This window comes from Elaeis guineensis, chromosome 1, assembly GCF_000442705.2.
Source record: "Elaeis guineensis isolate ETL-2024a chromosome 1, EG11, whole genome shotgun sequence".
In the NCBI taxonomy this organism is placed as follows: Eukaryota; Viridiplantae; Streptophyta; class Magnoliopsida; order Arecales; family Arecaceae; genus Elaeis; species Elaeis guineensis.
Window position 1 is genome coordinate 12998149 of NC_025993.2, and position 27470 is coordinate 13025618.

General features: G+C 35.1%; 1 protein-coding gene across 1 annotated transcript in view; it reads right to left on the bottom strand.

Moving 5' to 3' along the window:
- Window positions 1-960: 960 nt before the first annotated feature.
- The window catches only part of LOC105038056 (uncharacterized), a 37763-nt gene continuing 11253 nt past the window's right edge, over window positions 961-27470 (bottom strand). The window contains exons 2-11 of the mRNA XM_073250789.1: window positions 25691-25938; window positions 23001-23034; window positions 12375-12514; window positions 9255-9321; window positions 9084-9183; window positions 5740-5903; window positions 2979-3025; window positions 2818-2868; window positions 1442-1883; window positions 961-1327 (exon numbers count right to left, since the gene is read on the bottom strand). Coding sequence (XP_073106890.1) covers window positions 1296-1327; window positions 1442-1883; window positions 2818-2868; window positions 2979-3025; window positions 5740-5903; window positions 9084-9183; window positions 9255-9321; window positions 12375-12514; window positions 23001-23034; window positions 25691-25938 — 1325 coding nt within the window. The 3' untranslated portion in view covers window positions 961-1295. The remainder of the gene's footprint in view (window positions 1328-1441; window positions 1884-2817; window positions 2869-2978; window positions 3026-5739; window positions 5904-9083; window positions 9184-9254; window positions 9322-12374; window positions 12515-23000; window positions 23035-25690; window positions 25939-27470) is intronic.

The following is a 27470-nucleotide window of genomic DNA, read 5'->3' on the forward strand; positions in this document are numbered from 1 at the left end:
ATCATTCAAAATTTTTAAACGAAAAAATAGAAATACAAACATTAAAACATGTTAAAAAATGATGGCTTCATGGACCGGTGTGCCCCATGCCAGATTTTCTACACCACTCATAGTGCACAGAATTTCCCCTCTTTCCTCTTGTTAGGCCTTGCCGCTGGATACCATCATTGACCTTTCTTATGTCTGTAGCTTTCAAAAAGGTGCTCATGTGTAAAGAGAAACTAATAATGAAGAGAAACTAATAATGCTGCAGATTGGATGGCTCCATCTGTGTTTCATATCATCATAGATTGATGCATTTGAGATCTAATGCATCCATGCCTCTTCAGCTTCGTAACATTTTGTTCTCAGATGCCAATGCTTGTATCCATACTAGGACTGCATATTTTAGCCATCCTACCAGAGAAAAAAAAGAAACCCAAAGAATATAACAATTCATCTATACCATAACAGGCTTATAACAAGTTTCCGTCCCATAATCTGAGTGATATAACTAGTTCATTACCTTTAAAAAAAAAAAAAGAGTAATATAACGACTTCAGATTATCGTACCAACAGGGAACAACTTCACTGAGCAACAAAATTCTCCAGGTTATTGAAAAACTCTCAAATTATACACGAGCTTCATTTTTGCCGAGTAAATATTTATTATATCGACGATTCCACATTATTTTCATATTGATTACTTTTCCAAGATTTTTTAATTTCCATATATACTGCCCAGGCATCGATACTATATCCATATTGCTTTCAAATTCCTAACTTTGCCCTTGGCCAAATTAATCTTGCTTACCTAAATCACGTCTAATAAGTAAGGATTCATTATGCTTCCAAACAAATGGTCCAGGGTTATGGATGATAACCAGCACTGCACCAATTATGATAAATAATCATGTTAACTTCATAAATTCATGAAAGTGTAAGAAACTGCGTTACAGAAAAACAGCTATATACCTCCAATTAGAAAGTTTAAGGCAATTTGGCCATCTATTGTTTAAGGCAATTAGTTTGCTGTCACAGTAAAATGCCCAGAGTTCAAAATATGAAGAGGGTTGGTGATACATCGCTACCATTTTGGATTATATATTTTAACTGGCTTATGATCCAACAATTACAATGCCACCAACCGAAAGCAGAGCAGAAAAGTTGGCAAATCTTTTTTCTGGGGGTGAAGGCAAAACCTTTAGCATTTAATAACGAAGAAATTTTTGCCAACGTCACAAGAGACGGGCAACCTATGATGTATGCACAAGCTTTGGTACATCAGTTACCGATTTTTGAAAAGCAAAACCTTTTCAGTCCTCAGTTCCTTGAGCTTGATCTGAACCTGTAGAATAAAGGCAAAAAAATTGTTAGGTGGTAATGCACAAGCAGGAATACCCCTTTTTTACCAGCAATGCAATATGAGTTAAAAAAAAAAAAAATCAGTCTCGTGTTGAACCTCGAGGCATGCCTCCTTGTGACCTGAGCTGTGGTGAAAACATCTCCATCATAGACCTCAACACATCCGACACCTGTTCTGGTGAATCTCCGATGTCCAAGTTGATATTTGCATCCAGTCTTATACCCGGTTCATTTGAGCCCTCTACATTTCCATTGGGCATTCTCTCATGCCCCTGGTGACCCTGGGTAGCTTCGGCTATGTTCCCTATCATGTTGGCAATTTCAGGAGGAATGTTGACAGGGAAAGACGTGAATGGGACACTGCTGTTGGCTGAACCTGCAGACTGCGAAGTTGATTGTTGGCCATGACCTGTCATGTTCCTCAAAATGTTGGCCACAAGATCTGGAGAGGCACCAAATGGAAATGATGGGAATGAAAAGCTGCTGTTTGTTGACCCTGAATGTGAAGTTGATTCTTGGCCATGGTGTGATCTTGTGTTCTGAAGAAACAAAGCAGAAGGTCACAACATAACATAATCATGGCTAATCAAAAGGTGGGAGCAGACTTGCTAACAGAGCATCAAACCCTTTTGCATATACACACGGTTTGAAAAGCATATGCAGACCATTTAGTCAGTTTTTGACTACAAAAATAGGAGACAGATTCATTATCACATTCAGTGTGACTTTAAAAGAACCATCCATACACAATCTTTAGATATGAGCATATCAGATTAAAATTGCACTCCACATTTGGGTCCTGTGCAGACTTCAGAGTGTTATTTGCAGATCAAGATCCCAGCTTTTGAAGTACAGTTTGTGTAGACCCCTCAGTGCATTAGATGCATCCTGAGTTCCCCAAAGCCATTTGAATGTTTGACTTCACCATTATTGCATGACAGATCAAAATGGAATTTGACATTGTAATACAGATGAAATCAGGAAACCACAATAGAAGGACACAAATGGTTTCTAGGAAATTCTGCATTTACTCCAGGATACATTGCCTGATAGTGTAACACCTGAAGGCCCGCAGAACCTTTCTTGGAAATTCTGGTTGCAATTTTTTGTTTGAACCAAAAAAGTTGTCACAGAGATTTAATGCATCCTTATGACACAAATCAGCAATTGATATAGTTTTATAAAGAATAAAAGCAAACATTTATAGGGCACATTATTAGCAAATGATAATTCAGCATACTTCATCAGCGACAACTACTGATAAGCAAGTAGCTGCACAAACGAGGACGAATTGCAGAAAATGTATCACAATGCTGGGTACAGAATAGCTTCAATTCAATATAATTGTGACCAGAAGGCATTCTCATTGCAAGAGTTATGGCCACAAAGATTAAAGAAGCAAGAAAATTAAGTCTACAACTATGTAAACTTACATACAGCACAATTTATTATTGCATGGTGAACTGAAATTACCTGATCTGGATCTGCCTGTGCACGTTGTTCCATCAGTTTCTGTACCGTTACCTGAGTTTTTTTTATGCATATATTATGAACAGAAGAAGAAATTTACGCTACAAAAGGATTTTGCAAAGAAAATCATCCAAGTGTTTTGAGTTTTACATATAAATGCACACCTGAATATTCTCTCGAACAGCATTGTTACCTGGATCCAACTGCAAGGCTGCATGTGCGAAAACAAGGAAAAGGTTGGATCAATGCATCAAGGATTTGAACTATTGCACAAGTTAATGCTTGCAAGAAAGTGCTTGGCTCCATCAGAGCAGTGACTGAGTTATTACCTATATTTTAGAACTAGTGCTGCATAAAGTTCTTCAATACAGGAATACATGAAGTGCATAAAACTCATTAACTACATATAATTTAGAACTAGGAAACTCCAATTATAAATAGATTCCAGCATATAAATTGTTTCCAACTAGAGGGTGATTAAACCCTAAAATATAGTTCTCGGAATAGGATGATAAGAATTTTAGATAGAGCACAGAAGTACGGGGCACTGAACTAACAGATGAGTAGATATGCTAGAGCAATAATTTAGACAACGCAAAGGTTTCAGGAAGCGCCTTCTGCAATTAGAGAGAGATAAACAGGTTACTGCTACCACTCATTAGCATCGGACTTCAGCAATTAGTTAACATCCTATGAAACATGATTGAAATATTAGCATCCACATGATTTCACTAATCATCATAAGTAGGACTGTAGAAGCATCTAAAGTATCAACTTCCATTTTCCTGCTTATGTAATTCAAAAAGCAAATGAAACATTAACATATTGCCAAAAAACTGTAGGCCAATTTAAGTAGGATATGCTGTATCTTCATGATAATCTCACAATGCTGAGTAGACTGCAATGAGTTCATAATTTTATAGATGTTAGAAAGTCAATAAGAAGATGCAAACACATAAAATGAACATAGTGAAGCAAGGATGTTGAAGTGAATGAATGATTAAGTTTCAGGAGACACAAATTTTAGGTGTACAAAAAGCACAGCAAAGGAAAAATTAATTAAGATGGCATTGTTTGTCCAACAAAAGACCAGACGATGCTTCATCAAGGAATAAGGTTTCCTTTTGCATGAACAGGTTTAAAGGAGGTGGATACAATAACAAAATCATTTTTAAAAAAAATAAATAAATAAATAAAGACAAAGTAAGAAAGGATTTAGGAACTTGCTTTGACGGGGAACTTAAACTGAAGGTGTGAATGACCAAATTTAACCAATACCAATCCTCTAATAATTGGATAGTTTCCAAGCTAGCAGTCTGGTCACATGGATGACAGAGTCGTCCAGGAAACCAAAGGGGGCGATCATTGGTTAAATTACATTACACGCTTTGAATGATAAAATATCTCATCATGTTATGCAACTGCACATATGTGAGATGAGCTAGAAGACATGGGAGTTAGATGTGGGATACAAATTAGGTGAACATCACATGCAACATAAGCCCCACAATTAGTCCTGTTTTATGATGTAAAATTAGTATAGAAGAGTCTAAAAGAAGATTTGAGCCATAAACACCTGAACAGGGGACATGCAAAAGGATTTCGAAAAAGGTAGGATTACACAAAGGATATGGCCCCTATTTTACATAAAAAGGATGAACAATAAGATTGAAAACAGACAGCCAAAACAAAACATGTTTGCAACAGCTATTGTCTATAAATGGAGAATAAACAAATAAATTCAAATAAAACACAAAATTAAAACAAAAATATCTGGAATTAAAATTTTAAATAGAAAATCAATAATATAGTTGTATTTGATAATTATGATAGCAATGCAACTGATGGTAAATGGGGACACAAGCATCAAGAATTGGATGCATAAATTGAGCAACTTAAAGCAAGGCATATGGCACAAATGCAGCCCATCACCAGTTCAATCATAAGCTGTTCGATATCCATGGATGGAGACATTTTTAATCTTACAGTTTACAGTGTTTCTGATTAACTGAAGGATGTTTGGGGTTTACTCGAAGAGATTAATAATATTCCATGTGTCGGTTCCTTCAGAGATATTGACATTTCAAATTTCAGGAGGCCCCTTATGAAGGGCTTTATGGAGTTTCTAGCATGCCAAAGATATTCTAATTATAGAGAGTGTTATATGGACACTAAAACTGATGGTGCATTGTTGCTGAGAGTAGCACCAACTGAAGTGGATATACACTTAAATAATGACCACAATAGAAATAGACCATGATGGGAGTACCCTTTTAAATAAGAAAAAAAAATAATACTCAGAAGCTTTGGATTTGTCTTAAACTTTCCTTTGATCAAATGTTTTAGCAGTGCTATATCTTTCTGCAGCTTTCATCCTCAAATGTGATTAAGCACTTCAATGAGGAGTTGAGACCCTTTAGTTCAGCACTAAGCCCAACCAGGGGAAAAACACTCAGGTAATATAATTAGGCTAGCATGAAACCAATAAAGCATCTAAACAACAAATAGCCTGATGTATTGGCAGACTGGCAAAATTTTTTGGCCAGCCACTAATGAAGTTAAAAATAAAATCATTGTACGCTAATGACAAAATGTTAATAGTTTTGCTTTGTACTAAACAAGCTTCTGAGCTTACAAACAATCATACAAAAGATGGGAAAATAGAAGGAGACAGAGTGATACACTTATGAAAAACAAATATACAATGCATAAAGAAACACAATGCAACCATGGACATTAAGACTTTCACAATAATTTGGAGCTCACATGATAAATCTGACTTTGCAAATGTAAATCATCATAACAAAATTTGATCTGGAGGCCACAAAATAAGTCCGCTTGCAAATGCAGTTCATGATGTCAAACTCCAAATTTCTCATTTAACCTCACAAATTCAAGTTCCTGCAGCAACAGAAACATGGTTACCTTTCAAGTAGCCCTTATTTAAAGCATCATTGTAATTTCCCTTGGCAAAATAAGCTGATCCAAGACGGCTATATGCTTTGCTGTAATTAGGATCAATTTCACTGGACTTTAAGCAGTCTTCAATTGCTTCATCATATCTGTGAATCTGGGTGTAAGCAGCAGCCCTGCAAGTGCATAATGCATGTTAACTTCTTAATAAATTACCTGCGTGATCAAAAATTTTACCAGTGCACTGTACAATTACAGTTCACAACACCGAAAAAAAGGGCAAGAAAAAATAAATGATCTAATCTGATTTAGAGTAAAAGCTTGAAGCTGCCACAATTCTTGTTAATAGAAAGCTTTGCTTCAATTATAACCAATGTATTTTTTTCCCAACAACCTTCACAGTTCTCTAACGATAAGATAAAACTCTTCAACAATCAGATAGAAAAAAAAGGGAGCAAAGTGGATAACGGGCATTTGATCCAGATGAAGTCCATTAAGAAAATGGAGCTCTCAAACTAGAACTAAAATTTTATTTTCTACTTCACATTCTGTATGTCATATCTTTTCTTTTGACCATTCCATTCTTCAACAAGACTAGATCACTTGTCTAAATTCAAATACAAAGAAAAAGAAAGGAAGAATAAGTAGATGTTTTATGAAAAAGTATATTAAAATATTAAATTACTTAATTGCTGTCCCTTTACTTTCTCTTTTTCTGAAGTGATTATTCACTGTTCTTGTACTGAAATCCCCACTTCAGTTTCTTCATTTATACATTATAACTTTTCATTACACTTCCCACTTCTTCAACAACAAGATATCACCTTTCAACAATCTTCAGCCAGAAAGAGAGGGTACAACAATGACAAAAAACATTTTCTATAATACTACATACTGTTATTTAACAATTATTTCTTTAATATTCTCTCGTTTAGGTTAGCTTTGATCTCATGCATTCTTTCAAAATTCCTCAGTTGAACATTACCATTGATGGAACTGTTTATTAGACGTTATATACTTATTAGAGAAAAAAAGGGTATAGCAATCAGCGACATGCATATTCTTACTAAATGAGTAGCTGGAGATAAATTCTAAGGATACAAGAAATTCTTATTAGGAGAGCCAAACTTATGAATGAAAATGCACCAACAGCATATCCCAAAATTTTTCAAGTAACATTAATAAAAAACAATCAAATCCTATGTATAATTGCTAAAAATTCCAAACCACATTTTACCAAACATTCAAAAATAAATGTTACCCAAGCACTAGAGCCTAGAGGATTTTTTTTTTTTCCTGAGAAAAGCACTAGTGCAATGTTAATTGTTAGAAATCTCAATGAGACAATCCTGACACAATGGCAACACCATAAAAGAAGCTTATTTTACCAATCAGCAACATTATCAGAACATCAAAGAATATAAATAGGATTCAGTCCTCGACTCCTAATATTTCTTGTTGACGATTCTTTTATTGATTGGTTGTTTAAAGAGTACATTGAAAACCCGTGCCAATATTCTGAGTAATTTACAATTAATTTAAATGGAACAGTCACCTCCTCCAACTTCTCCAGGAACATGAAATAGTAAGAATCGGCAGAACACTTGCAAGATGTTCAAAACTGTAGCATAATCCAGAAAAGAAACAGATGAAAAAATGAAGAGAGGCACTGGGAATTCTTCCATCTACAAAGTACTAGACTTTGGAGATCCTAATAAATGCATCAGTATTACTACAACCATCAAGCCCTGCCCCAACTATTCAGGCTCTGCTCCTAAATGCATCCAAAACATATACAGATTGGCATGTGCATGCATAGATACTCAAACAGCATGTAAGACATGATGGTCCATTTATAAATCAGTTGACGTTTGCCATGTACATGCATCTAAATTTCATCAATTGAAATGTATTATTTCATGCTTGCATCTAAATTTCATTACTCTCAGATGCTTAGTTATGAAATGGAACACAAGAGAAGTTGTTCTTATTGTGATGAGGGCTCTCCATGCAAAGTGGTATGGCCAGTAGTTGTTGATCTCTATTGAATACAGCTTATGCACAGATCTACCATAATGATCAATAATAAGGAGTTGACTCCTTAACACTCTCTCTTATCCCGATGATTTTATAAGAGTAGAAAGTTGTTTGCTCTAATTAACCCTAGGAATTTATTATTTTGTGACTGGCAAAATGTCGCCTTGTTTCTGGTAATACGATCTCTCATAGTTTCATTCTTGGATACACAGAATGGAATTGCAGTCAGATTTTTGTAAGGTTACTACAGCTGAATTTAAGAATTAAATCCCATCTAGTCACCAGTGGCAAGGTTTTGTGTAAGCTCAAAATCTCAATAATAAACTCCAGATATTACATGACAGTAACTCACTTTACCATCCATCATTGTTGCTTTCTCCAGTTCAGGGTGCTTTTTAAATTCAATAGAGAAGATGTAGTTTCAACTGTCTAATTCTCACCAAAATCAAAGAAATGATAGGCTTCTCAAACTAAATGGCAAAACCAATACAACTGAGAGTACACTTAGCCGATCAAAGTTAGCCTACCCATACAGTAAATGTTGACAGTGTATGATTTCAAGTCACTGAGGGCAAAAGATGCTAGATTACAGAACTGAGAAAAGAGCATACTATTAGCATTCCTTAAAATATAGCCTTCATCAAATTGTAATAAAAAAAATCAAATTGTAAAATCTAAAAAAGTTGGAAGCAACAACCAAAGCAAACAAAATTATGGCCATATTAGCAACAGCTTGGAGCATGGAAAAGAATGAAAATTCGAACATACATTTTAAACAAATTCAGGCACCAATTCTATGAGAACAGATCCAGGAATCATCAGAAAGCCCCACAAATCAGCATTCCAGAACATTAAGTTCATATATATGAAATAATTAACAGAGTTGTATCCACACCCAACTAGTTTATCCCATGACAACACTCATAGGAGGAGGAATTGGTTGAAAACAAGATAAAGAGGGCAAGAGAATTATGCAGCTCTGGTAGACAGAGGAGGAAGTAGGGAGATATAGAAGGTTGATAGAAACTGTAATCCCAAGATTCAACGCTACCATATCCATCTAAAATGGTGATATTCTGCATCCTGAGAATCTTTGGGAGTCTAGGATCGATCATCCTCCCTAGTATTTCCCAACTTGCCCCATATGCTGCCCTATGCCCCTATCTACTCAGGGAAGATATCAAGGAGATGGGCAGCAGGCTCCCAAACAGATCTTGATAGAAAGTTTCTCACACAAGATACATCAGAAAATATTAGCATAGGCTGGTTTTGATGGTCAATTAAATTATATTGACTTGACTTGAACAATGGTTCCACACCTGTTACAATAGTAAACAGCATTCTTCTCACAGACTGCTATGGCACAGGTATATAGTTCGATAGCTTCAGAGTATAACTTCATCTGCATGGATTGATTACCTGATGACCATAGTAAATTAGTGGAAATTTTTATATGTATTGTCCATTAAAGATTTTTGCTGTATGAGTACCTTTTGACTTAAAGGCTTCAGCAAGGCTGCCCAAGTTCATTATTTGTCCCTGAGAATTCCCAATTTCCTGACAAAATTTAGGTGCTTGTCAATATTTTGAAAATCAAACCAGAAAAATATCAACATAATCTTTCACATGACCGCAAACTGCAAGATGAGCTCAAGTGCATTGCTCCAGTACACATAAGGTTCCCTTGATGCAATTGGCTAAACACTTAACTTTTGAAAGTATGGCAGTGGCACCACCAAGGGGGTATAAGCAAGTTATCAGAACAAGAGATACGTACGTTAGGTATTGTTTTCCTCATGCAGAATGAGATAACTGTCAGCATATATTAAAAGGCAGTTTTACCTTTGAAAATAAAAGTAATTTGGTCATGGGGGCTACTCATTCTTGGTGTGGTTGATGACAAGGGTTCCAAAATCACCAAATAATCATGCCATGCCAAGGATTGACGATATTTATGCATCAAGCTTCTCAAACAGTACATCTGTGAAATCTCTCCCTTTTTAATCTTGACTATTTTCTAGAGTTAATCACCAAAGAAAAAAGACATGTACTATATACCGAAACCACAACTTTCACTGGTCAAGACATCTTAAAACCTACATCTTAAGTCTAAACACGTTATACTTACACAAGCTGAAAACAAACTGAAAAAACCGTATTCCTCTCTACACAAAATACATAAGAAAGTTGATAAGTAAATCATTTCTTAAAGATAAAGTCAAGCTACACTAACACTACGGGTAATCAAATTTTTTATTAAAAAAATCACAATAATGAATATTACCCTACAGATCTAATATTTCATTGAACGATGGCGACATGGCAATAAATTCAATTAATACTTTATTAGTTGATAGTGTTAGCAGTGTTTAGTAAACTGATAGATCTGAAAATCTTCTTGTCTCATTCCTAATTCTGTTTATATCATTAGCATTCTTCCACCTGAACTACACATGCTGTGCACCTAATAACCCTTGTCCATACTTCCCATGATCTCTTGGAAAATGCTCTATGCCAATATTTTCATCCTCCTGAACAGCAACAGGATAAGCTTGGCTTGTTTTCACATGTAGCCAATAAAAATTTGTAGTGCAACATGATCAATCACCAACCAGAAATTCAAAGCTTCCTTTCAAACATGAGCAAAGAAATTTCATGCACTCCAGACATGCCATCCACTACCCTCTATGTCCAATTAAATGATGTATGGTGCTCCTCTATGCATTACCCTTTTTTTCAGCTGTGACACCATACACACGGGGACTTGGGACAGCTTCAAAACTAGGGGCGCCAATCAGGTCAGGATGAATCAGATACGGGTCAGGTCACATACATGTTATGTCAAAAAACCTGTCAACCCAAACCCAACCATTCACCAAACAGGTCAAAAATCCAGACTCAAACCTGACCATTTTATGATACATGTAACTCAACACAACCTGCAAATTACAGGTTGAATCGAGTTAAACAGGTTAAGCATTGTCACCCTTATTGAAAAGGGCAACACAAACAGCAGGTTCAGATCTTAGTAGCTGGAAGTTCTACCTTACAAAACACACCCACTTTGGAATCTTCTTATATCCTCAAACCTACACCTGTTCCACAAGCACTTCCTTACTAAAACCATTTCTAAAATATCTGCTTTTAACACATGCATCTGATCCCAATCTCAGCAACTAAGGTTCAGATACTATACAGAAATTTCGGGGCAATTGCCTGGAAAACAGGCAGGTCCTCTAATCTCCATTGTTATGTGGATACATGATATGGATGTCAAGTGTCCATGAGCATCAGATACAGGCACCTTCAAATGTTCGGCATAAGGACATGCCTATATTATATAGATGTATCCTTAGATATGTAAAAGTATATGCATATGATAAACGGTGTGTTGGATTAATTGCTTTAGTTTTTCATAGAATTCAAAAAGCCTTTGCTAAATGTTATTAAAGACTTTCAGTTTCCAAACATACCTGTCAATACCGACACCATACTGTTCAAATGGAAAATTAGTACAGGGTTCAATGTCAATATTTAAACCTTGTTTTGAAGTGTTCAGGTAACATGTATTCCTCTCTTTAGAACTAGTCTTTGCTATTAGCCAAATATCTCCACCTAGAACCGCAACAAGTTTCTTGAGACGTGCCTAAGTGTTCCCGCAGCTCGTGCAACGTACTCCTCATGTAGGTATGCAATCAACCATTCTAACACCTTGAGCAAAATTTGAAATTTTGGATTATACCTATTTATCCAAAGGCTCCAAACTTGAAAGTGAAATCATACTATTGTAAAGGATTGCCAAACCAACAACCAGTAAAGGACAAAAGTATTACATATCTACTCATACAAATACCAAATTTACAGAAGAAGGGCCAGATGCAATAGTGCAATACAAATTGAAATTGTAAAATTTATACAGGCACTTACATGGACAGGATATAGTAATATGTGGGTGCAAAAACAGTAAGTAAATGGAAAACTGAACAAAGTTATCAAAATTTTAATTTTTTTACATATTGATCTTGTTTAAGATGATCAGTTTTTTATTTTTTTTAAAAAAAATTCATATAAATCTACTTAGTGCTAGTTTTTCTCCCAAAAGTGAGACTTCTTATTTGTTGCATTTATAAAAAAAAGTAATAAACTATTGCAAAAAATAATAATAACCCCCTGCAAAGGATGATACCTCATATCTAATGAAACAAGATCACCACAACCATAATATAAAGATATAATTCCACCTTTTTAGAATATTAGTATGACATGCCCTATAAACAAGGTTGGAATAGCATCTCAAAATCTTATTGCAACACTTTCACACAGATATTATTGAAATTATGCAGGCAATATGGGATCTTGCACAGGACCATGCCCCAGAAGTGTGTGTGAGGCACGTGCGTGTGTTTCTTGTTGCAGAAGAAACAGATCATTTTCACATAACCAGTTCAGTTCGCTATTAGCCAGTAAAACAAAGTCAGACACTGATGGAATATCAAGCAAGCAAAAAATTTCACAACATAATGGCATATATAAAAGGTATAGTATTCAAGCTGTTCACACACATGTAGTGCAAATATGTAACCAGATAAAATATGAGAAAATGATCATACTGCTACAGCTTCATTAAAGAACCGTGTTGCTTTTGCAATTTGATCAGGGTCTTCGACTGAACCAGGCGAGCTCGTAAAAAAATTGATTTTGTCAAGTGCAGCATAGAATCTTCCAAATAGTTCATCTCTGGGCATGCTTCCTGTGACATGAAATAAATTGTAGATATAACATAGATTAGAGTCATTAGACAGCCTGACATGCATATCAAATATGAATGATCAAAGACACATTCATGGAGAGAAACCTAAGAATCAAAACAAAAATGTATAATAAGCATGCAAAGACATAAGAATTTTTTCCTATAACAATAATTGAAAAACTTGTCAACATATTTCAAACAGGGAGAATCATGTCAACACTGATTAAAATTTGTTTTCAATTCTGTAGAACAAAAGTCTATGAAGGAATATTCTCTTGAACAAGGTCATTAGTAAAAACAAATTTCAGACAGATATATCATGCAATCAAATTTTGAACAGATACTACTATGGAACAACTTGATTCCATTAGGTACCATGATGGTGCAATCTACTTCACAAGATAGGGTTCATAAGTCTTCTGAAGAGGATGTGAATGGTAGAGAAGCAACAACTGCCACAAGAGAGAAACTAGACATAACCATAGAAAGGGGTGGGGCCGCATCCAGGTTGGGAGGCTTTTTTTTTTGTGGGGTTGGGGGTGTTGGTCTTGTGATCCCTCGGCCCCCCAGGCCCTGGATTTTATAAATCTAATGTGGTGCATACATGCCTTCTTGATAGTTTGATTCCATCATGCATGCTCGCCCCCTACAGCCCTTAACTTTTAGCCTTATTTGTGCATGGCTGAGAGAAAGAGAGAAGGAAGGGATTAAGGGGTGTGGGCATGTGATAAGGAAAATAAAGAGGATAATATATAGCGTACTTAGAGAAGGGAGCTATTTAGAAATTTGGATGAAGAAAAAAGTCAAATGTGGAAGGATTTCTCTCTCCAAATTTTTTTTCCAACATTTCCACTAAAAAATGCCCATGATTACTATCATGCCCCCGATCTAAGATTGTGAGCCAAAGATCGCAACAACCATGACAAACTCACGGAGAACTCTCTCCACAAGCATACAAAACATCTCTTCACGATATTATAAAGCAAACAGCGGAATAAATTTAAATAATTAAAAGTCAAAATTAATTAATAAATCCAATTAATAAATATATTTGAAAGTCTTTACATCAAATAAATCTCGACTGATAAATCTCGATTGATAATAATAAATCTAAATCTAAATAATGTTGATATTGTTAAATCTAGCTTCTAATCTCACTCCCAAAATAATACCTATGTCCAAAACTAACCATCTAAATCTGAAAAAAAAAGGGAAGGATAATGAGCTTGACAATCATGTAAGCAACAAACACTTTAGGTAGATAAATCAAACAATAAAAATATATTGAAAATGAGCATGCAGAGTATATCAATTCAAAACTCAATTCAAAATATTCAGCAATATAAAAGTAAAATGCATGTAAATTCAATCTTTTCAAAATTCATTTTCAAATTTATTTTCATTCATAAATCATTTTTTTTCAAAATATATGGTTCATCTTAATAGCCATGAAGTATGACCACATTTGTACTTTGTGACTAGGCCAGTATAAGCGGAGAATAGTCAAAGTCAAAATGCCAGCATATAGCCTCCACTAACAGGATATAGGACTGGAAGTGGGCTCGGACTGGCTCGAGGCCCATCGGGTCGGGCCGGCTTCGGATCGGGCTTCGAGCTCGATCCGAAACCATTCAGACCGGGCTCGAGCCAAAAAAACAGGGCCCATTTTACTTCCAGGCCCGAAATTGAGCCCGACTAAAAGCCCAATTCTCAACCCGAGAGCAGCCAGGCCCGGGCCCAAAATGAAAGCCCGACTAAAAGCGCCCGAAAATGATACGGAAGTTAGAACTCAGAAGACTTCGAAGTCGGAACCGTTAAACCCATTGATCCCAAGTTCCCAACTCCCCCATCCGTCTTCGGCTCTTCCTCTTCTCTTCTGTCTCCTGACTTTCCCAATTTCTCGATCGAAGTCTCAAAGTCGAAGAGGCTGAAGAGCCCTAGCCCTTGGCCCTCCCTGATCCGTGTACTGTCGGTCCACCGACTGCCATCACCGTCTTCCCCCATCATCGTTTCTGATCTTCCATCTTCCCCATTTGCCATCACCAACATAGTGACACCGGTCCTCCGTCTTCCCTCATCGGCCATCACTGACATCGTCTTCCTGTCTTCAGCCATCACCGTTCGTCATTTTGGATAAGGATCCTCCGAATCCCCCTTCCTTCAGATCTCAGGTCTTAGTATTCCTCAATCTCTATTTTCTTTTTCTCTCAAGACTAGGATTTTGAAGTTGTACTGTCAGAGAGCGGAAGCTAGGTTCACCATGCTGGGCAGCTGGACTTCAACACCTTGCCAGAGCCAAGGTTAGACCTCCATCCTTTAGCTATGTTCCTTATCTTTAGAGTCATCATCATCATCCAGATGAGTATCGGATAGCCACCAAAATCCATCTAACGTCTCTTCTGTTTTGGTCTTCTTCATTGTGATATTGATCATTTAGCTCATCGCCTGTTTTAGTATATTGGTCATATGCAAAGCACTATGCATGATTGTTTGCACCTGTGACCACGAAACCACCAGCAAACAACCAGTTCCTTCAAGAAATTTCTGGGACAAAGTTGCATGATGTTTGGCATATGTCAAATTTTTTGTGTTGTCATATTCATTTTCGAACAATTAAGATATTGATCATTTATTCCTTCAAAAAATTTTAATTTTTTAATAATTTATGTTCTTATTTGGACAGATTATTTTATTAATGTCTCATTCTAAAATGAATGAAAATAAGACTGTGGAAAATATAAGGGATCGGGATGATAAAGATGAAGATATTGTTGAAGCTATTGAAAGTGACAAAGGTTCTAAAAAAAATCGTGGGTATGGAACATTTTATTAACGAAAAAAAAATCTAATGAACCAATAGCTATATGCAAATATTGCAAAAAGGTATTAAGTGGCACTACTAAAGGAAAAACAAGTCATCTAAAACGATATCTTGAAAATATTTGCAAAAACTATCAAAAGAATCCAATGAATCAAATGTTTATAGTAGCAAGTTCAAAAGATCCGATGAAGTCTTTTAAATTCAATCAAGAAGAGAGTAGAGAATTACTTGCAAAATTTATTATATGTGCCGAACTTCCATTTCGTATTGTTAAGCATCCTATTTTTTCTGATTTTATAAGATTTGTTCAACCATTGTTTAATGTTATTGGTCATAAGACAGTAAGAAGTGATTGTATGGCTTTGTACCAAACAGAAAGAAAAAAATTGCATGATGCATTTAAGAAATTAAATTCTCGGGTCAGTTTTACTACTGATATTTGGACATCAAATCAGAAAATCAGTTATCTTTCCCTCACGGCACATTATATTGATTCTGAATTTCTTCTGCATAAGAGATAATTAGTTTCAAAAAACTAGCATACCCTCATACAAATTTTACAATTGAAGATGCTATTGGAAAGTGCCTTGCTGAATAGAAACTGGATTCTAAAATATGTTACTTTACTTTAAATAATTGCTCCATAAATGATGCTGTAATTAGAAGGATTCAAGATCACTTTTGTCATGGAATGTTATTTGATGGAGAGTATAGTCATATTAGATGTTGTGCACACATATTAAACATTATGGTTCAAGATGAATGAAAATAATTCATGAAGCCATTGAATGCATAAAGGAGCTTATCAGATGTGTCTGCATCTCCATCTCGAATGCAAGGATTTAATGAAATTACACAACATATAAGACTTCCTATTAAAAAAAGGCTCACTTTGGATGTTGCTACAAGATGAAATTCCACTTATGAAGTGTTGACTGATGCAATTACTTATAAAGATATTTTTAATAGATATGCAACTGAACATTCATGTATGTGCCCACCAATGATGAATGGAAACAAGCTAATGTAATTCTTAAATTTTAGAAGATTTTTAGATGTCACTAAAGTATTTTCTGGTTACAATATCCCACATCTAATTTCTATGTAAAAAAAATTTGGGGAATTAGGGCCTTATTGATGGCATCGGAGTGTTGATACTAATGATACACTAAAGCAATTGACAAATGAAATGCAAAAGAAGTTCAACAAATATTGATCTTAGTGCAATATTTTATTGGTCATTGCTTCTATTTTGGATCCTAGGTCAAAATTGATATTTATAGAGTTTTGTTATCAAATGGCATTTGATATGTAAGAGAGTAAAAAGAAGATTGATAAGATTCGTGCTTATCTTTATAAATTTTATAATGAGTATGCAGATGCAACAAAAGTGCAGCCTTCTGTAAGTTCAAATGAGCTAGCAGCTGACTTTGATAGACAAAGTCATATAACTTCAGTTTTTTCTTTTAACTTGAGTAAAATAAAATTTGGCATGAATTTTGTTCAGTTTAGACGTCAAAGTTTTTCGAAAAGGCCAAAGAGATCAGAGCTAGATAGTTATTTAGATGTACTTTATGATATGAGGGACAAGTAGTTTGATATCTTAACATGGTGGAAGAGCAATACAACAGTCTATCTTATATTATCGAGAATGGCTAGAGATATTCTTGCTATTCCAGTCTCTACTATTTCATCAGAATCGGCATTCAGCACTGATGGTAGAGTTATAAATCGATATCGAAGTTCATTGAGCCCATCTACAATCGAGGCTTTAGTTTGTACCCAAGATTGGCTCCGTGAAGAATATGATGAAGAGATATAAATAATTTAAATTTATGTTATATTTTTTTATTTACTCGTAGTATTTATATTTTGAAGATTTATGATTGATATATGTGTTAACAATTACAAGTAACTCAAATTTTTTAAAGTTGAATGCGGATGATGACACCCCAGAGCGAGCCGACAGTAAAGTTGAGATGTGGATATAATATTATGTAATCATCTATATAGCATTTCTTTAATCCATGTAAAATTATAAATTCTTTTATTTAACTATTTCATATGTAACCATCTATATATTTTCAAATTTTTGGAGTTGCAATTTGCACTGTGTACACGCTGTCCAAAGTCATACCATAGAAAGTGTTTGCCAAGGTACTTAGCAAATTCTTCTCCAATTTTCAATTATTCTGTAGTTGTGAAGCATTTAATAAGTAAAACTCTTATGTTCTTCTGTTGGTCATACTCTTGCTGCATTAATCAGGAAAATTTCTTTTAAAGGCTTAAAGGAAAAAGGTATCGTACCGAGGGCTTGGGATGATCTTCTCCCAAATCGTATCATGATTTATTGTCTACATGTTCTCATTTCTGGGGTTACTTGTTTCTTTCATGCTTATACATTGAAAATGTTATTGTCGTTTGCAGATATTTTACGGCAAACCTTATTTTTGGATCATTCTTGCTACTGAAGTTAACAATTAGCTCTTTGTTTAGTCTTAGAAAATCTCTTATCGAGCCTTTTTGTTGTTTCCACATTTTTCTCTTTTTAAAGCTAGTGTATGCACAATGACCATATGGTGGAGATTTGTGTATGGGGTCATCACTCAGGATCCTTTTATGGAAGAAAACTATACGTGCTGTATTTGAAATTAGAATTATTACTGTTGTTGAAGTTTGGAACAGGATCACTATTAATGAGAGATTTATACTGATTTTAAGAATCTATTATTTACTTCTCTATCTCTGTTATGGGTGCTAAAATAGCAGGATTTCAGAGAAGATATGTCAGTATGATAAAATAGTTTTCGTTCTCGATTTTGGATGATCATCCAGTTGTTTCCATGTTCACTAAAAGCTCTTTTAGATTTTTACCCTTTGTTTCCTTTGCTTTTGGCTTTTAACTTGGAAGCATCTGGCAAGTGCATATTACTACAAAAGGAAAAAAATTCAGCAGAAGTATATGTATGTAAAAGGACTCATGCAAAAATTCTGATTGAAGTGCATGTATGTAAAAACTATGATTTATGGAGTTTCGCAGAAGTTATATAAAAGAAAAATGGAGATGAAAAATCCTGTATATGTGATGCAAGGGGCACATAAAAATATCAGTGTAGTCTTAGATATCTATTCATCAACAATTTACATTTCTTTTAATGTCTATTTGGGCTTGATTCAGGCTTGGATGCGGCTTGATTCAGGCTTGGACGATGGCCTCATTCGGGCTTGGACATGGGCCGGGCTTGGATGAGGGCCGGCCCGATTGGGTTTGGGCCGAATTCGGACTTGGGCTCGGGCCGGGTTCGGATCATATATTTTAAAACAAAATCGAACCTAAGTCCGGCCCGAAGCTCGATAAAAAAATTTGAGCCGAGCTCGTGTAGGGGTGTGGCCTGACCCGGCCCAATTCCAGCCCTAACAGGATATCGATATATCAGTGCAGAATCTCCACTGGTAGGGTGTCAATGCACTAGCGCATAATCCCCACTGATAAAATATCAACATACCAACACACAATCCCTACTGATAGGGTATCTATATACCAACACACAATCTCTACTGACAGGATATCAATATACCAATATACAATCCCCATTTGTAGGATATCGATGTGCTAACATATAACCCTCATTAGCATATAGTTTCAATACATAGTCAGGCTGTAAGTCAAAATCCATCTCGATTTAAATCTCTTTTTTAATAAAATCAGTTTCATATTTCAATCAAACAATGCGCAAAACCATCCAGAATCGAAATTAATTGATCGTAATCCATAATGCAACCAACACCTTCAAGAATGCATCAAATAGCATTATATAATAAATTTAACAAATAAATATCATGCTTCATATTCATAAATCATAAATAATACGATTCAAAATTCAATGATATAAATACCATATAATTTGCCGATAAATCTAGAAAAAGAATCACATTACTTACCTCACACATACTCCAACAGATTGAAATAATTTCTGAATTTTTTTTCAAAATCTTTAATTTATAAACACATCGCAGTATCCCACTCCTGGACATTGAGACAACTACAACCCTATACATAATCGAGTCCAATAATTAGAAAGGATACAGATAATTAAGAAAAATAGGATTGACGTATAATTGCATCAACGGTCTGATAATCTAATTTCATCCGATCAAGATCAAACTAGGATATAGATAGTTCAACAGAAATCGAGATTGATCAAATCGATCATATCTGACAAGAGTCAAAGTGGAGATCCTACACCTCCCAACAATCCAAAGTTCAATCAAATAACTACATTTAATCAAATCACTAAAGATGAAAGGATTTGGAGGCCAATAAAAATTAGATCCTATAATGCTTGACAAAGGTGCAGATAGTGCGGATATGTTGCTCGATCAATAAAGTGATTCAAAGTCTGTCTATAGGATCAATTTGGATTCAAAATCAAGGCCATTCATTAGGTTCATAAATCAAGTAGCCAGAATGACAGAGAAGAAGAGAGAGAAACTAAGAGGGTGGAATAAAGCTAACCAAGCAATAGTGCTCGAGATCTCGATCGATCTGATCAACATGATTCCATCAAATCATGATTGAACTAATATATAGATGATTCAATAAAAATCATGTGTGATCAAATATGATAGTACCCAATCAAGCCAATGTGAGTGCTGACATGCTACCCAGCAACCATAGGTCAGGATCCCTTCACTATGGTCGATCACACTTATTCAAATAAGATCTTTACTTGATCAAACAACCTTAAAGAGATAGTAGAGAGAGAAACTACACTAAAGAGAGTAGGAAAGAGGGAGGAGAGAGAGGGAAGAGAGACTCTCCCCTTTTCTTTTTTTTCTTTTCTTCTTTTCTTTTTCTTCTTTCTCCCCTCGGTTCCTTGGCAGAGGAGACCTTGGGTCGCCCTTCTTTCCCAAAACAAGGGAGAGCGCTAGCCGGAGAGGGTCGTGGTCGAGGATGCAGACCACAACAGCATAGCTGGGGATTCCTCATTCAGTAAATCGGTGGCAGTGAACACCCGAAAAAATCAAAGAAAAATAGTACGAAAATAGGGAAAAACCATAGGCTCTCAATTTCAAAAAAAAATCTAGTGATAGCCAACTAGAATCTATGATCTTAGAGCTAAGGAAGAGGGAGAAGAGAGTCCACTAAAGTTTGCCAGCCTCTTACCTAGCTTTTTAGAGGTATTTGGTCAAGGTGATGGCGGAGATTGTCCGAACGAAGTTAGGTCAAAATTCTCATCATTTTTAAGAGAATCCACGTATATCTTCGATGGAAAGGTTGGAAAGCCCTCTTCCCTTTAAATAGAGTGGAAACGAGTCCAGCTCCTCCCTGACTTCAATTTCCATCAGAAAATCAAGAGAAGACTCCCATCAGGAGTCTTCTTCATCACCTTCTTCTTTTTTCTTTCTTTGCTGCTTTAAAATTCATGCAGCTATAATTTTGGCGGCTAGGCTGGTAAAGGGGACCAGGCCCACTTCAATGTCGGGCTCGTGTTGCCTAGGTATCACAATTATCTTCTTGAAATGAAAGATTGCAAGTAAATAGTTGTCAAAATTTTAGCACCAACAATTAATTAAAAATGCTTCTTAAACATCTACAGTTTTTTTATTGCATTTCTTCGAGAAAAACGGTGAACAAAAGCCCTATTATCTCACGAAGATTTTTTTTCTAATCGGGTTGTTTTTGTTTAGACTAACTTTGGTTTCTTAAAAAATTTGTTTTTTTATCATTTTAGATTTCTCTTCTCTTGGTCCTTTTTCCTATTCAAAAGTTTTCTTTGTTAAATTTTTTATTCATATTGTTGAGGTACTTAAGAAATACTCACATATTTAATAATTTTTTATATTTTCAGTAGTAAGTTCTTTTAGTTTTATACTCCATATAAGCATTGATATGAAAAATTAGAAAATAAACAAATAAATGACTACTCATTGACACGGCTTGATCATTGTTTAGTTTTAGTTTTAGTTTCACCCTAAAACACTCTCTCTTCATTGGCAGAAACAAGCAAAAATCTAAGGGTTGAGGTCACATGGTACAGGTCCAATATGCAGCACATGCAACAACACGCCCCTAGCACAACATAGACTGGCACGCCATGGCATGGACTGGCTGGCATTTCGATCCTAGGGATGTTCTTATCAGTTTCAGCAGCAAAAAGATCAATTAACTATCCTAATTCAATCCACAAGTCAAATGTTCCTCTACAATAGACAAATAGAACAATCATAAATATGCACATGAAATTGGCAAAACTATGAATTTAAAAGGCAGTTCATGCAAAAAGTTAGTCCCTTTTGGTAATCCATAGGCATATACTAGTTCTAGAACCAAGAAGAATCAAATAAGATGTCCTTAGTAGTCCAGAAAGTATATAGGATAGTCATGAGTTTGGACCAAACTTGTGACCCAGGCACTATCAAATTTATATTCCATTTATAGTTCATAACATATGACAATTTAAGGTTTGACCTAGCTCCATGACACATTTCAACCTAGAAAACATCAAAATTGTATTTTCTTTAGTCATCACACCACATTTGAGTTACTTGGTTTGGAAATTAAGTCCTAATACATTTCAAGCAAGGGACAGTCAATTTTTATTCTGCTACTATCCCATGTAATATGGATTACTGGAGGATTTGAACCAGTGCAATATCCAACTTTCAAAGCAAAGTACCATTAAAATTAATTACACAGGAAAGGACAATTTGTTATCACCCATTCACATGGTACAATAAAACCAGTAGCACACTCTTTAATCTGGAATTCACCATTAAAGTGCCAACCACCAAAATCAAATAGCAGGAAAAGAAAAGGAAATATATGTCAAGCAAACTATCTATAAAGTAAGCATGAATTACCCAGCTTCAAGAAACTATCATCTCATCAGTATCACATGTATGATAAAAGCTATAATAGTGGCTAACCTACAGAATATAGAAAACAGGGCCATCAAGTTAAGAGACATTGCCATTATCATTTTGCTATTTCTTCTTGTACAGTAAACATGGATACTTCAAATTGCATGTTATGTCTGCACCCACCAGGCACCAAAAAAGACTCTTGAAAGTCGAAGCTTTCATACAGCCAAGATGCTTGAAATAATAAATACCTTTGATGATGATGGAGGGTTGATTCTTCTTTCTTTAATGACTGTTACCCTTTTAATGATGGATGTAAATTTAGAGTGTTTGATTTTGATATTGTTGTGGAGTGTAGATTGTGGTCTACAGATTTGAATAATGATTAACTAGCAGAGTTTTCTGATGTTGATGTTACTATTTAGACTATGGGCTATGTGCTGTCATAATCTACCATGTTCTATGGATGTTTCTTTATATTATCTAAAAAATATATACTTATTTATTTAATTTCCATATCACTGCCAATATAATGTCCTTTTTTTTCATATCAGCAAATTTGTATCCTGAGATATACATACTATATCCACTAATCGAATATCCATGTCCATGCTCCATAGCTCTCATACACTTATGAGTTTGCTTGATTGAGGCAAGCATATTGCTTATCTTGTATCCAGTATGATACTTGACACAATCAACAAAATCAAGAAAGGAAAGACAGCAAGCCTAATGATTATTAGGAACAACAGCCTGCTAATATCTCTAAAACTACTGAAGTGATCAGACTTGGATACATACCTAAGTCATCGGAATCTCTAGTGGAATCTTCTCTCTGGTTAAGAAAGTAGAGATATAAGAAAATGAACTTACGAAGTTAATAGCATAAAGTAGAGGAGAATGTTCATTATGGAATTCAGAATCTAAAATTCATACAAATGGAAGAATATCAGCAATGAACAAGCAGAACCCTGTAATAGTGGGTATAGTCTAAAATTTATATGTTCCTCATAAAATGTAAGAAACTGGAAACTGGAAGCTGGAAAGGTTATATAAATTAATGTAGCCTATTAGCAAAGTCACGATTCATTTCAACTTGAGTAATAAATGGCATTTATTCTCCACAGTTGAATGTCAATAACATATACGGCATCCCAAATTTTAAATTTCGGGTTTCAGATATTCATGTACATTAAGTAATGCTGCAACAAATTCATAAGGCTAGCGTTCAAAAAATCAAAAAATGAGGTCACAAGAATACTTCACAACTAGACATGATCCCCATGTCACAAAACCATTATTTACAGTTATAACTGATATAATGGCTGTTATTTGCAGAGTCTAGCCTTGGATTAGGTTTGTTTTGGACCAGATTAATTGCTGTTATAATGGCAATCATCAGTAATAGCCATAAAACAGCATCATTACACTATTCACAAAATTTAAAAAAAAAAAAAAACTTTTGCATTGATATAAAAATTTGAATTTATATTTGTCTTACTGACAGTGATTATGTCCAGATAACAGCTAAATAGCAATTGATTAAATACCCCTGATATATAGGTAATAACATAACAAATATTTCAATGCACTCCCTAGAAATATACAAGTAACACAAGGTTAATGTCAATATAAAAGTGTAGGTTTTGGAGATATCCCAAGTCTTTCAACTTGTGACTCACCTTCGAATGAAATCTCATTCTTAAGGTATGAAATTATCAATATGAAATACAAAACTATAGGGAAAGAAATAAAGAAAAGGACAGATAAATAATCATTTAAAAAAGGGCAACCGAGGCTCCCACCACTGCAGGTCTGAGAAGCGTTAGAAGTACACAGACTTACCCTTGAGTGTGGAAAAGCAATTTCCATATTTCAAACCCGTGACATCTAGGTCACAATTAAGCAACCTTACTGTTGCGTCAAGGCAGACCATCTATAGATAAGTAGTCATTTATATAGTGTAAATCAGTAAGTATTATAACTTCCAGTTGAATATCAAGATTCAAACTCATTTAAGAACATGAAACACCAAGATTACTGTTGTGACATTCACCTTGATACTTTTGAGCATCTCTGTCTCTCTATACTTTCCTCCTAGCTGTGGTAACATGGACCTCTAGAGGCAAATGATGGTGATACAGACCTCCAGAGGCAAATGGTAATATGTGATCTTCACCTTCATACTTTTGAGCATCTTTGTCTCTCTATCCCTCCCATCCAACATAATCACAATCATGCTATCCAAAAAGTGCATTTTTTAGGCTGTTTACCCCCTTATGCCTGACTTATATGATGAACACCTAAGACAAATTTCCACCGAAAGCATCTAAACCAGTGGGGGCCTCCAACACCCTCATGATGGTTTCTTTGTTATTGAGTGCTTCCTAAAACAATGTAGTTAAAATTCTGGCTTAATCTGTATCCCAAACAAGTGGGAAAGTGAGCCTACAATGGGCATCCTAGTGTATGAGGCTTCCACCATTGTAAGGTCTTTGAAGGGTCAGACATATGCAACCTTACCGCCACATGCAGTAAGGCTATTTCCCTGTTTCAAACTCGTGACACCTAGGGCACAATGGAACGGTGCACCAAGGCTGTCCTGTAAATGAGTCTGGAAACTGAAAACAAATTGTACACGCACAACCTGGAAAGAGCTGGAAAATGTTTTCGATTATAGCAGTATTCATTGCTTAAGGATGTTAGAGGTAGGTGCAGTAGTTACAACTTTGACTACATATAATAGCAGTTCCGTGTCCAGTGCTTTTCCCCTTTTTTCTTCTTTTTATGAATATAAAATATAAATGGTCTTATATAGAATCACCCTATATGGTGTCGGGTCAATTGGACATATTGATAACTCAAAAACATCCCTAATTCGAATACCAGCATTCAAACAATACGTAATATCTTCTTACTTGCAGTTTGGCAGAAAGACCAGGATGAGAAGATGAGAAATTTTTAAGCGTTAACTTGTAACTGAAAAATAATAGATTGTTAAATCTGAATAATTTCTTTCTACAAAAGAGAGCTCAAAATGCAGATTTCTCATGGTTGCTAGATAGAATTTTCTAGAATTGCATCGATTTTCTTTATCTTTTTTGATAAAAATTGTTATCATAATCCCTTTGTTGGTAAGCTCAGTTACCTTTCATCGCCTTGCTGTAAAGGCAAGTTTTTCTCTTCACCATTCCTATTTACATCTTGTTATACTATACCTATAGTCAAAGAAAGATAGAGGAAAATGTATAACTTATTATAAAATATAATCAATGAATATATTTAACTTTCACAATAAATTCAGTAGATAAGGTAAGAAACACATTAAACTTAAACTAATATCAAATGGTAGAGAGGAAACAAGTTAGCGACAAAAGTAGCAGCACATAAAATAGGTAAAAAAAACTTGTAATTAACTGATAAAAAGACATACTTTAGCATATATTTTTAAAAGATATGCAGGACATGATGAAGGAGAGAAGAAAACTGACAGTTGATGCCTTTAAAGTTTTGGAATCTTCAATGCTTTGGGAAGATGAGGTGGCACAGGATTTTGCAACAGAGTCCCGATCTGGTCTTAGACTATGCTGTTCACCAGCTTCCTGTGAAGCGAATAGGTCTGATAAAAAACCAGGCTGTATCCCATCAGCAGTGGTGGATGAATTGACCTTAAACACTTCTTGCAAACACTCTCTGACAACATCAAGTGCTTCAGAATCAGCTCCAGGAGCCAGTTCGACTGTCACGGAGAAACATTTCACTGTTAGAACAAGAAGTAAATGAAGACAATTGAAGCATTGAATTCAAAAGAAAGGCATTATGAGCTCTTTTTTCAAATTCCAAGTCATAAAAATTTGATGAATTTAAATCAATTAGTCATAAAGGTCATTACTCATTACAAATGTTGCATGGACATACACTGTCAGGACCAGATTGAGAAATGCGTCTTCTGAGTCAGTAAAAGGATAGAAAATGACACATGTAGACACAAAAAAATATATATTTTTTATACAATATTTTGTGAAGATGTTTTAGACTTTCAGTATACATGTTCATTATCCAACCTCCAAAAGAAGCTCATGGGTATAAAAAGCATGATATTTCAAGCAATCATTATAGTGCTTACATACTCATCAAGACTGAAAATTAAAAAAGAAACCATGATGTCATGATGGTGGGTTAAATGTATTATTAGAAACGTCCACCCTTCATCAGTCTCAAAACCTACAAACCATATTATTCGAAAGTTTATCCAACTCACAAGTACATATCCTACATGGATTCTTGAATTGGATGCAAAGGACACAGATAAGTATGTGGAAAGTAAGTTATGAAATCGAAAGGAAAATTTTTTTAGTTCCAAGGTTTCAAATATAATCAACAAAATTTACAGTGTGTCCGCTTTTGGAACTAATTTTTGATTCATAAGTGATATCCAATTGAAACGGTATATAAACTTATAGGTATCATACAGATGCATCTACAAGAAACTTTTAATAGCATGGATACTTAAAAATAGCATGACAAACACTTATCTCATCAATTTCTTACTGGCTATAACCATCTTATTCAGCTTCAGATTCCTATTCATGTCTAAGTCTTTAAAAACGCAGAGTTCCCAGAAATTATCTTTTACTATCTCCACCCTAGACTTCTTTGATCCCACCCTTCATGATATATTCAAGAAATCCTTATGCTGTTTACTAGAACCATCTTGCTAATTTCTCATTCCTTAAAGCACAGATGCAAGGTAACAAAGGAACTTTGTACCCTTTGCATCTCAATTTCAAGTACAACTTCAAGAACTCCCATATTCCAATTATAGTTGAAATCTAGGTGCTAATTTGCACTCACTTTATGAACTCTGTTCCCAAGATTCTTCTTCCACCTTCCAAGTACATATTAACCCTTTCCTGGTCTTAAAAACAACAAACTAACAACTGCAAATAGCATTCACTGGGGTTAATTTTTTAAGATATTACTTGTTAACACATCTAAAACAAGCATAAATATGCAGAGGCTTAAAGCTAACCCTAGATAAGGCCTGTAGTTATTTGGAACTTTCTGTTCTCATTAATGTAGTTCTTCTTTTGCATGCATGTTATTAACATTTCTAATCTATCCAACTTTTCTTTCTCATCACCCACCCAATAAGTTCCTCCATCAAATTTGCTGCAATCATTTCCAAAAAAATAATAAACATGGAAAGTTTCTTTTCTTTCAATCAAAAATATTTTCCAGTTATAGCTATTTAAAAATCACAGCCAGCAC